This window comes from Labeo rohita, chromosome 19 (assembly GCF_022985175.1).
Source record: "Labeo rohita strain BAU-BD-2019 chromosome 19, IGBB_LRoh.1.0, whole genome shotgun sequence".
In the NCBI taxonomy this organism is placed as follows: domain Eukaryota; kingdom Metazoa; phylum Chordata; class Actinopteri; order Cypriniformes; family Cyprinidae; genus Labeo; species Labeo rohita.
In genome coordinates, this window is record NC_066887.1 from 19539145 (window position 1) to 19552088 (window position 12944).

The 12944-nt window shown below is 34.3% G+C and overlaps 1 protein-coding gene across 1 annotated transcript in view; it reads right to left on the bottom strand.

Annotated features, from left to right (window-relative positions):
- csmd3b (CUB and Sushi multiple domains 3b) overlaps positions 1-12944 on the bottom strand; it is a 509580-nt gene that overhangs the window by 206551 nt on the left and 290085 nt on the right. Inside the window, 2 exon segments of the mRNA XM_051137233.1 lie at positions 1476-1588; positions 2132-2235. Coding sequence (XP_050993190.1) covers positions 1476-1588; positions 2132-2235 — 217 coding nt within the window.

Below are 12944 nucleotides of genomic sequence, written 5' to 3' on the forward strand. Positions count from 1 at the left end.
ATTGCAAGTTAAGTGAGAATTGTGAGATATAAACGTGCAATTCTGAGAAAATATCACTGTTTTTTCCCTTAGAATAGGACATTTTAACTCGCAACTGTAAGTTTATATTTTGCAGTTCTAAGAAAAAAAGAGAGTTGTATATTATAAACTCAGAATTGCAAGAAAAAAAGTCAGAATTGCGAGATATACACTTTAGTTCTAACTCTAATTCGCAATTGCGAGTTTCTATCTCACAATTCTGACATTATTTCTTAAAATTGGGAGTTTATGTCTTGCAGTTTTTATTTTATAACTTGCAACTGAGAGTTTATATCTCGCAATTCTGACGTTATAACTTACAATTGCAATATAATGCAATTCTGAGAAAAAAGTCTTAATTGTGAGTTTATATCTCAAATTTCTGAGAAAAAAAAGTTGGAATTGAGGTTGTATCACGCAGGTCTAAGAAAAAAATTCAGAATTACGAGATGTAAAAAATGAAAGAATTTTTAAATACAAATGCAATTCTAGGAAAAAAAAAGTCAGTTAAAATCCCACAATTCTGACTTCGCAACTCGCAATTGTGAGCTAATATATTCTGCAATTCTGACTATATAACTTGCAACTGCGAATTTATATCTCACCATTCTGACTTTATTTCTTGCAAATACAAGTTTATATCCTGCAATTCTGAGAAAAAGTCAGAATTTAGAGAAAATAAGTCAGAACCTTCAGTTACAAACAGGCAATTCTGAGAAAAAAGTCTTTATACCCCACAGTTCTGACTTTATAACTCACAACTGTGTTTATACCTCACAATTCTGACTTTATTTCTTGCAATTTCGAGTTAATATCCCACAATTCTGACTTGACAACTCACAATTGCAAGTTTACATCATGCAATTCTGAGAAAAAAATAGAATTGCCATTTTATCTCACATTACTGAGAAAAAAGTCAGAACTGCAAGTTAGTATAAATTCAGAATTGCAAGATGTAAACTGGCAACTGTGAGAAAAAATAATCCGAGATACAAACATGCTATTCTGAGGAAAAAAAGTCAGTTAAAATCTCACAATTTTGTGCAATTGAAAGTGTATATCCCACAATTCTGACCTTATAACTTACAATTGTGTGTTTACATCTCGTAATTCTGATATAAAAAGTCAAAATTACCTTTTTTATTCTTTATTTAGTGGCGTGAACCGCATCCACATTGTACAGGTAATTTTAATCTTATATGTATATACTTTTAGATAAAAAACATAAATAAATACAAAATAAATCAGAGCATTTCCTGTTCACAATGAATGTTAAGTCTAACTTATATTTACACTAATGTGGTTATCACCAATAACCGAGATCACGTAAACCACAATCCTGTATTAATAATACATAGATTTTATTTATTTTCTTTGAGCAACTCTTTGTTTGCTTTTTAGTGTTTTTCTAGACCATTCCCAAAGTGACTATACATTATTCACATCCTTTCAGGTACCTTTGTAGTTGATCTTGAAGCCTATAGATCCCACGCTTTCATCAGACTGGAGGTGAAGCCACATCTGATGGGTCATGCTAACGATGAGGTCGGGAACAAAGCTGCCTGTCAGACTGATGAGAAGAGAGAAATTAGACACACATACAGTAAACAAAAGATATCACTTCATACTGAATATAGCAGACCAAAGGTTGAGCACATCTACTCATTACATTACTTTTAATTAGTTTCATTATAATTTATTATAATGAATCAATTGTTTAGCAGTAATTTATTCGCAGGCACAATTTTTATTTGTCTACAAAAAGTCTTTAAAGATGTCTTCAAAATCTCAGATGCCAAATAACTTGAAATGAAATGCGTTGTATCATCGTTCTTCATAAATTAAGACAAACACATCCTGAACTCCAAGGATGCCAAAAGAGGACAACAAACATCTGAATGGATTCTAAAAAACATAACACTTTTAGTTACACTAGTAGGACATTCAACATTCATTTTTGTTCCTGGAATGTCATTCCTATCAAACAAACACTGCCCAGAGCAATGAGACTGCTTGATAGGAATACTGTATAAGGAACAGCACAGAATGTCCTACTTGTGTAAATTATGTATCATCTTACCAGTCGTTCCCCGACTGCGGATAAGAAACTCACACTTGCAAAATGGTTTTCGGGTCTCCCACTTCCCCTCCATCACCGATGGTTAGTGTGTCATAGCCCAGTTCTAGGTCAAACTCCTCAAAGTTAATCTGAATCACCTGTCGGCAGAAATGAGGCATAATGCTTAGTGATGTGTCAAATGAACTGAATTAAACTTTATGGCTCTTGCATAATTGAATCCTGTCAGCTGACTGAAACAGAGAGAGAGAAGACGGCCAAAACCCTCTTTACTGAATTTCCGAGCGAATAAAGAAACCTCACCTTTATTAGAAAGTAAAAGTTTCCAGAAAAAAACATCCTCAAGTTTGCTTTAAGCATTCAAGCATGATGAACTCACCTCTACTGAACATTGTAAATGAATTGTCTTTGTTTGTTTTTATAAACGTACCAGTTTTTATAGTGTTTAACAGAATAGTATAATCATGACCCAAACAGTAAAGGTTATTACTATTATTAGCAGCAATTTTTGGTTAAATGGGACATTTTTGCATTTATTTCCCGCCTTTGAGCTTCCAGCTTCTCTGTGTCCTTTGGGAACTGATCCTTATGAAAGAAAAAAATCAATATGAAAAGTCAGACTAATTATACCCATTACACCCAGCACAATCAATTGATTCATTCAAATGTAGTAATTTAAACACCAGCGCATCTCTTGGATAACCAGGAATTCGGAAAGGAGGATCAAGGCTTTAGAAACAGGGATTAGAGGTGTGGAAGAGCCATAGGCATATGGAGAGGCCTGAACTTTCTATATTGATTAACCCATTGAGAGATACTGGGTGGAATTAGTTGCCATGGCGATGAGCTCTTCACTATAGCTGGGGCTTAGCAGGTATGGATGTATGAGAGCTACTTAGGACTGATGATTGATGCTCAGACAGCATCTCGGCACAGATAATAAAGTTGTTTTTTCCATGTAACTGAATACGAAATACTCCAGAGTCCCTGTCTCGCTAAAGGTCACCAAATAACAAATGCGGCGCCGCGGCAGAGATGCTGGATTTAACTGGATGAAATAGTTGGGAATTAGACTTGAGATCGCTGATCTAGGAGCAGTGTGTTTTCTGGATATCTAATATTAAGGATACCGGTGTAAAAGAATCTAAAACCTGATCCCAGATCAGCCACACAACACATCGTCGACACAGGAACTTGTATTCAGGGACTTGCCCTGCCTGTCTGCGGTTGTCATGGCGATTGGAGTCGTAAGCTAATGCTTTTGTTGGAGGGCGAGTGAGGCGCTGAGGCCAGAGTATTGAATGGTGAAGAAATAAGGTAATAGAGCAGAATTATGACTTTACAATGGAGCAGAGAGGCCAGAGGAAACGTTCCAGCGCATTTACTGATATACAGTACAGGCCTATTCCATCAAACATGGAAGTGCGTCATTCTGACGGGTGATTGTTTTTAAAACTAATCCAGAATCATTATTTAAATAGCATTCGGAAAATGAATCTGGTTTGGCCTGATGCTGTTCAAACAAGTGTGGGACAGCAGTCCAGACACATAAAAACACCAAACCTACACACCAACTGAAGCACACATTCATATACACACTGAAATCAGTACTAAGACCCATTGGTAAATTTAGCCAAACCATATATTATACTGCATAAAATGAAATGTGAAAATAAAATAAAATAAAATAAAATAAAATAGTTTGGGAAGAAATTATTATTACTATTATTAATATTATTATTATTATTTATTATTATTAATTAATTAATTAATTTATTTTTTAAACAAGGATGCATTAAATTAATGCTAAGTGGTACATTTTACTGAACCATATATTATACTGCATAAAACAAAACAAAACGTTTTGGAAGAAATTATTATTATTATTATTATTATTATTATTAATTTTAGTTTTTTTTTTTTATTTATTTATTTATTTATTTTTTAACAAGGATGCATTAAATTAATGTCTTGTTTTAGAAAGAAATTATTATTATTATTATTATTATTATAAACTGCATAAAATGAAATAAAATAATAAAATAAAATAAAATAAAATAAAATAAAATAAAATAAAATAAAATAAAATAAAATAAAATAAAATAAAATAAAATAAAATAAAATGTTTGGGAAGACATTTTTATTTTTCATCCTTTTAACATGGTTGCATTAATGGGTTTTTTTTTTTTTTCAAAATAAATGCTATTCTTTTAACATTTATATCATTCTTTCTATCAAAGAATCTTGAATCCTTATTGATGGTCATATTGCATTTAATTTTAATAGAAAACGTTTTAAATTCTGATATTTTACAGTAGTACTTAGGGCTGTTACAACTGTTACAAAATTGTAACTTAAAGCTAAAATTACATTTTAACTTTTTTTTTACTAAATAACATTTAAATGGTGTCTGTCATAAAAACTTTAAGTTTTTATTTAAACATAAATTAAACACTGAAGAGCAGTTAAAATGATAATGAATATGTTATATGGTGCATACACTACCGTTCAAAAGTTTGGGGTCAGTAAGACTTGTAATAGTCTTTAAAGAAGTCTCTTATGCTCATCAAGGCTGCATTTATTTGATTAAAAATATAGAAAAAAAAACAGTAATATTGCAAAATGTATTTACAATATAAAATAATGTTTTTTTATTTTAACATACTTTAAAATAGAATTTATTCCTGTGATGAAAAGCTGAATTTTTATCAGCTGTTACTCCAGTCTTAAGTGTCACATGATCCTTCACAAATCATTCTAATATGCGGATTTATTATTAGAATGATCAATGTTGGATAATATCAACAGTTGTGCTGCCAAATATTTTTTGGAACCTGTGATTTTTTTTTTTCAGGATTCTTTCATGAATAACAAGTTTAAAAAGTACAGTGTTTATTCAAAATATAAATATTTTATAACAATGTAAATTATTTATTATTAACTTTTAATGAACTTTTAATTACTAACTTAATACATCCTTGGTGAATAAAAGTATTAATTTCTTAAAAAAAAAAAAAAAAGAAACAATAAAAATGTACTGACCTCAAACTTTTGAATGGTAGTGTATATTTAGCTAAATGCTCCTCTCTAGAGTTAATTTTTCTAGCTGACTGACGTTATGTGACATATTGTTCACAAGCTGTTATACTGACGTCCTTGCACGGTTGAAACACTGATTGAGCGATTACATGAGACAGGATACGGATTTCGGTAAGTTGTACTCTTTCTTGTAACATGCCTTCGGATGTTCATTCATGTTTATTTTGTGCTGAAACTAGTATTAAATCAGAGGAGATGATCAGTTCATGTGCGCCTATCTTGTATTGAGGCGCTACAGCGATCTGTCACTCCACATTAAACACGTCAAAACGGCACTTATTGTTTGAATACTGTAATAAAATGGACATTTTTTAAATTTAATTTCAAACTTCAGACTTAATTTCATATCAAAACTAACAAAGCGCAAAGCTTATTGTGATTTATTGGATGGGATGGGAGGTGCACTATATGTTCCATTCATTAAGTGAAAACAGGCTAATCTAATCGATTCTTGTGACATAAGAACGAATATCGCTTCATAAAAATGAGAATCGATTAAAACTGAGAAATCCAGCACTAGAATGACTTTTTTAAACCGTATTTTTGATTAAATAAACAGGCTCTGGTAAAATCTTACTGACCACAAGCTTTTGAATGTTAGTATATGTGCAGTGGCAAAATAAGTATATAATATTTTCAGTTCAAAGAACGCATATACAAGTCCTCCAAACACACAAACGTGTAACAACACACATATACACATGGGGATCCGATGCTTCTTCAAGGTGAAAACAGAAAACATGCTGCCAGGATGTCAAGCTCCCATAGGGCTGTTCGTAGTGTCATTTCCCCCCGATTAAGTTCACAGAAGATGGGATCTCTGGTTTCTCTAAGCCAGACTACTTCAACTGTCACACAATCCTGCTGGGATTTACTGCCAGCGTGGACTCGCGGCTGTAGTATCACCCAAGCATTTCACAGATGCAGTTTAAAAACAAGAATGAAAGCACAAGCCATCATTTGACCACTGGTCAGAAAATTACAAGGTTGCTCTAAAGTGTTGTACTTCAAACTATGATTGTTCAGGTCAAAACAAGAAGGAACTTTCAGCCAGTGCATGATTAAAATAAATAAATCCTTTAGATTATAATAAATCCATAATGCAAAAATTATATAATTAATAGTAATGTAAATATTATATGCAACACCAGATCATAGTAGCACAGGTATATTTTTAGCAATAGCCAAAAAATCATTGTATGGGTCAAAGTGATCGATTTTAAGTAAAGACCATGTTCCATAAAGGTATTTAGTAAATTGCCTACCAGAAATATATTAAAACTTCATTTTTGATTAATAATGTGCATTGCTAAGACCTTTATTTGGACAACTTTAAAGGCGATTTTCTCAATATTTTGATTTTTTTTGCACCCTCAGATTCTAGATTTTCAGATAGCTGTATCTCTGCCAAATATTATCCTATCCTAACAAATCATACATCAATGGAAAGTTTATTTATTCAGCTTTCAGATGTTATATAAATCTCAATTTAACTTTTAATTTAACTTACGATTTTTTGGGGTTTTGTGGTCCAAGGTCACATATTATTAACAGCATACTGTCATTATTATCCCTAATACATGTAATTTAATGATCATACTTCAATCTTATTGTGAATGCTGCGGTTTATTAAATGCAATAAGCCACTTGAGGCTTTGTCAGATTTTACATCTATGTTTGTGTTATGGCTAAAAACACCCCTAAAATGAAATAAAAACACTGTAAATCACTGTCATCTGTCATGGCCTATTACTTTAGTTCAACACTGCGTTCTGTTTATTTTTCTCCCTCCTAGAAGCTTTATATAAAGAATTTTTATTACCATCATGTTCACTTTCTTCTGTTCAATGAATTTTCAATCATGTCACTCAAACGAGACTATTTCAGTAGTTTCACCTGGAGCAGAATTTCAGTACTATCATGTCAGCCCTCCAGCACATGGCGAGCTGTCAAGACAGGACCATGTCAAACGACAGTACTGGTGAACAAACGTTACAGCCTCAAAATGACAGGTAAGCAATCCAGCTTGTTCTAACAAAAGTCATCCAGCAAGAAAATGTAGCTCAAAATCAAAACACAAACTAGACTGACTTGCTTCTTCCGTTAGTCTGTGTAAAAAACAACAAATTCAACATTGGCTGAAACTGTGAAGTATTTGATGAAAATAATGATTTGAATATTTACATGATCACAAGCAGTGACAACAGAGGGCTTTAAATCCCAGATTAAATTTTCAGTTTTTCTTCAAAGCATCAAAATGGGGCTGTTTTTGTTCTGGCTCCCAGAAGGACGGGAACACGCTATGAAGAATGATACATTTTCCTTTTATCGCTGATAGTGAAAAGCTATTAGTAACCCTTGAAAAAGTTTTTAAAGCCCCTGATGCAAGCGTGATGTGAAGAAAGAATACATCCTGAAAAATGTGCTTCTGGGTATCCCATTATTGACAGAAAAAAGGCACGATTGCAAAGATTATAAACAACTATGTACCTTTCCTGAACGACAATGCATTCTCTATACATCTTTATTTAAATTATAAGATTTTTAATGTAGCTTTCAGTGGCTACGTTTACATACACACTTTTTGGTTCAATCGGATTAAATTCATTCCGATTGATGAATCGGACTGTAGTGTGTACATGAACGCTAAATAAAGTGATCGGGTTGATGTGCGTGTTTATATGTCACAAGCTTTAAATCGGAATAGTTTTTTTTGACATGCGCACACTGCACAAATATAGAGTTTCTCACTGTTTGCACATAATAACCAATCTCCTATATCGTTACTTTATTTGTTTTTAACAGCAGAATTAATATTTATCCATTTCTGGATAAATATACATATAAACTGCTGTGCTGTGCTACTCATATTTATCACGCAGTAAAAATGCCACTCCCCGCGCCCAACACGGGTTGCCTGTGGATGAGAATCCAAAATAAGGACTGGTGGAAAGTTGTCATGCTCCACTTCACAGACGCCGAGCGAATAGAAAGATTATGACATGACACGCATTATACAACACTTTATTCAAAAGAAAGAACCGCTCATTCCGTGCTTCATACATCATTAGGCTATTTCTGCGTCATTGCACATGCGCAGACTTTTCAGTTTCAGTTTTCAATCCGCTCGAGTGTTTACATGCACTCTCAATCGTATTAGAAAAGGAATAAACCACCCCCTTCAATCCGATTGAAATTTCATTCCGATCCAGCTCAGTCGGATCAATTAGGGTGTTTACATTAACGTTTTTTCAATCGGATTGAACCGTCAATCCGATTACAAGTGGATTATTTGGGTGCATGTAAACGTAGCTATTGTTTCTTATACATTATATTAGCTGGTTCTATTGTAATATACTGTACAAAAGTTGTTGTTTTTTTTTCAACCACAGAATTTAATAAATAAATAAATAAGAAGACAACCTGAACTGAACAGTCTCAACATGGATGAGGGGACATATGTTTCTGCCCATTGTGAACTGACCTTTGATGCTCCCTCTGAGGTTAATGCCCAATCTGGGCATCCTCTCCAATGAAAGACCAATGGGGCGACAGCATTTTAGTTTCTGCTTGATAAACCAGGTCATGCTCCATTCAGAACGGATAACTGAAATCTGAAAAACATCCATCTACAAATACACAGAGCGGCTTTTAATGCTGACTTCCCTTTTCAAACCAGAGGACGCAACTCAACAGTGGTAAATATGAACGAGGATGGACATAATTTGGGCCTTGTTCATTAAACACAAGCCAATGACTGTGTAAATCGCACATAAAAGCTTTTGTTTGGTAATTTGTCCCATTAAATTCAATGCATGTGCTGCATTTCTGAATAAATTACACAGAAATTTGTTCTACTTATGAATTAGTCCAATGTGTGCCTGATGCAACGGCCTTGATTCTATATGCATGCCGAGTTAAGCAGAGTTAACAAATCCCTTGTTCAACCAGTGATCCGTTTATTATATTCTATATCTTCATTTTGACAAGCAAACAAACAAACAACAAACTGACATTGTTTCCCACTTTCTCACAATCCAAAGGCGTCACAATGGACTTTAAATTGAATTAGGCCCGACACAATCCAAGTCACTCTCACCAAGGTTAAAGCACAGAGTGCAATATAAATAAATCGCCACCCTAAAATTGTCTGCCAAAAATAAGTGAGCAATAACGTTCCCAGGCTGTAAGAGACAATTAGCAATTGCTCACTTGAAACAGGGTGGCCTGGTGGTTGACCAAGCTCTATTTAAATCTCTGATCTGATGTCCTGAAATGCACCTTTGTGCTCCAAATGCATTTCTCTTCTGTAGATGAATGGCTTTTGCCACATGCTTTCTCTGCAATTTAGTGAAACCCACCAATTAATTGCACTTTCAGAAAATGTTTTACAATTAGTACAAGGCTATAATTGCAACAAATGGCAATTCGTTTTTTGAACCAGTTAAAATAGGGACAGGTACATAAGGCATGGTACCATAATGGCTGAATATGGGATTTTTTTAAAAAGACAAAACCAGGGGAGACAGAGGCTTGTCATTGAACAGGTGCTAAGCCTAATATACTCATCCACTTTTTACCTGTTCAAAACATCAACTGCTGTTTGTTGCAATTATAGCCTTGTTTTTCAGTTGTATTTCTGTTGGGCAAAAGAATAGTTTAATATGTGTTTTACCAATATTTACCAAAATATACTAAAATGTATTCAAAATACATTTATTTCATGCTAAGTATACTACAAATACATTTTGTGTAGTTAATAAAAATAAGTGTATTTGATTGTGCTAAAGTGGAACTATTGCAAGTATACTTTAGATTCCGATAGTTAAAGACCGATATTATTTAAAGATCATTTAAGCCTCATCAATAGTGACATTAAAACATATTTTACGCTTAATATTAAGAAATGTGCATTGTGCACATGTAGCACTCCAAATAAAGTTTAATTACAATTTTTATATCAGTCTCAAGCAATATATCAGCAATTATGTTAACAGGCTTGAACTATACTTAGTATAAAATAAATAAAATAAATAAATAAATAAAAATAATTACAAACATTAAATTATGTGTCTATACATAAATTAGCCATCAAAATGAAATATGAGAAATATTTACTGAAGAAAAGAGAAAAAAAGATAGCTGCAACCAGCGGGTTCAAGCGCTTTAGGTATTTAAGCACACAAAGAAAAAGATATTACATATCATTTAGCAAGCCAGTAACCACCTAAATCAATTATTAAGAAGCATTTTTGGCAAATTCAGGTGATTTACCATAGAAATATTATGTTTTTATAACATTTACGACTGTTATAGTACCAGCTGTGGTCTGATCTCCCTGAAACTTTCCATGCTTGTTTAGAATCACTTGTTGCATGTGCTCAGAAGGTTTTGTGAAGTTTTGAGTTTTTGTTTAGGCTTTATAGGCTTTTGGGACAGCCCCCTTTTCTAAAAGACCCCTTTATAGCTTCCCAATGGGTAAATTGTTTTTGATAATTATTGGTCTAGAGAGTCCAGAGAATTGCACTATGTTTTTTTCCAGACTGAATGAAAAACCTAGGACTTGTTCGCAAAAGCAGGTTTTTCATGTCTTCTCAATAATAATAATAATAATAAAAAACTGACTGACAGCAGTGGTTCTAGAGGCAAAGTTGTTCGGAACGAGGAGGTCGCCCACCGAGTTTTATTCCGATTATCCTCTGTAGCCTTGTCTAATAGGTGCTCAAACTTCATCGGCCATGGACTGCCATGTTTTTTTTGAGATATGTAAATTTCCCTATTGACACTTGTGGCTCTTTGGACCAAGACTGTGCATAGCAATTTTCATGTTGGCTGCCTAGTTATAGCCATTTTTTTCAAGTTTTTTTTTTACCTCTTATAACACCACCAAGCGGCCAATCTCTGCAATTGAGCTCTTACATAAGTGTGCAGAGTTTGGCAAAGATATCTCATTCCGTTCAGTAGTTATAGACATTTTACTAAAAGTGACCTGGCCCCCTTCAAACGTTTTAGTATCCCTTTGCCACGGTGAGTCGAAAATTAAACTTTTTTTCAAGTTTCAAGACTTATGGTTTGGTCAGTTTCACATGGAAAACGCTCATCCGTGACCATTCTAATTACAATAGGGTTTCAGCGCTACGCGCTTGAACCGGATTGAGAGCGAACTGAGAGCGGGGGGTAGATAAGAAAGAAAAAACTTTTTTCTTAGGGTAGTGTCTACAAACTCTTTGATTTATCGAAAACAACACGCCAAATCCAAGGCTGGAGGAAAACAACACAAGCGTCTCTATTCATGCTGGCAGAGTTCCAGACCTTTCAAAGTGGTCAAATGCGAACTGAAAAAAGTAGGAACAGGAAAAAAAAATCTCTCTATGGCCCACAAGGCTTTCATGCTACCCTCCATCCATCATACGATGGGAAAATGTCCAGACGATTTCATCACGGCCTTCTGAACATTTAAATGGTCCTGAGAAAGTTAGGTTGTAAAACACAGCTTTCCAGCTAATGCCTTGGGTGATTTTGGCCCTGCAGAAGTTTGCGAAAGTCTCTGAATGAACAGTCAAAGTAGGAGACGTGAATGTCGGCATGATCGGGACCCTCTACTTTTACAAACTGGTTAAAAACAAAACCTCTTTATAGATCCGTGAGTAAACTTTGCAAACTTAGAAAATGGTTATTTCGCTTTCATTTATTGCTTGTGTATATCATTCCACCACAGCAAGAGTCAATCACAGAGGCCTTGACTTGAGGTTAGGAAGAATTTTCAGTGTTTTTTGTTCGCTCTCAATAGATCTGCTATTTCAAGATGAATTGCAATGAGTCACATCACTTGGAATCAATTGCAAGGTCCTGCTTTGACAACACAGACATGGCTGAAATGCTGTTCTAGCTGTCATTACAAATGTAAGGGAGAGATATAAATTCACATGTCATGAGTAGGGTTGAGAAACAAAACAAAAAAAGGCCAGTGAACTTCAATTTCTGACCGAATGGCTTTCATGAGCTGGATTTTTTTTTTTTCTAGCATTCCAGGATTTTTTCCCCATATAATGGACTTCAAGGGGAATCAACGAGCTGAAGGTCCAAATCACAGTTTTAATGCGGCTTCAAATGACTCTACACAATCCCAGCTGAAGAATAAGGGTCTTGTCAAATGAAGCGATTGGTCAGTTTTAAAAAAAAGTAAAAATGTAAATACTTTTAAACCACAAATGCTCATCTTGCACTAGCTCTGCAATGCACGTCCATGACTTTATGCATTACGTAATCATGTTGTAAAGGTCATGCATGGTTAGTTCTTCGTCTGGGTACTCAAAAAGGTAGGGTAGGGTGATAAACTCATTTTCTCCTCCATCTTTACAATCATCCAACATTGTTGTTTAACACTGCGTCGGTACCTCCGCCTACGTCGTGCGTGACCTTTCCAACATGAGGTCGAGCTAGTGCAAGATGAGCATTCGTGGTTAAAAAGTATAGAATTTTTTTTTCCGAAAATGGCTGATCGTTTTGCTAGTTAAGAGCCTTATTCATCGTCGGCTGGGATCATGTAGAGCCCTTTGAAGCTGCATTGAATCTGCAATTTGGACCTTCAAACGACTGTTGGTCACCACTGAAGCCCGCTATATAGAGAAAAATCCTGAAAAGTTCTCCTCAAAAACCTTAATTTCTTTGCGGCAAGGAAAGACATGAACATTTTGGATTACATAGGGTGAGTAAATTATCAGGAATTTTTTATTCTGAAAGTGAACTA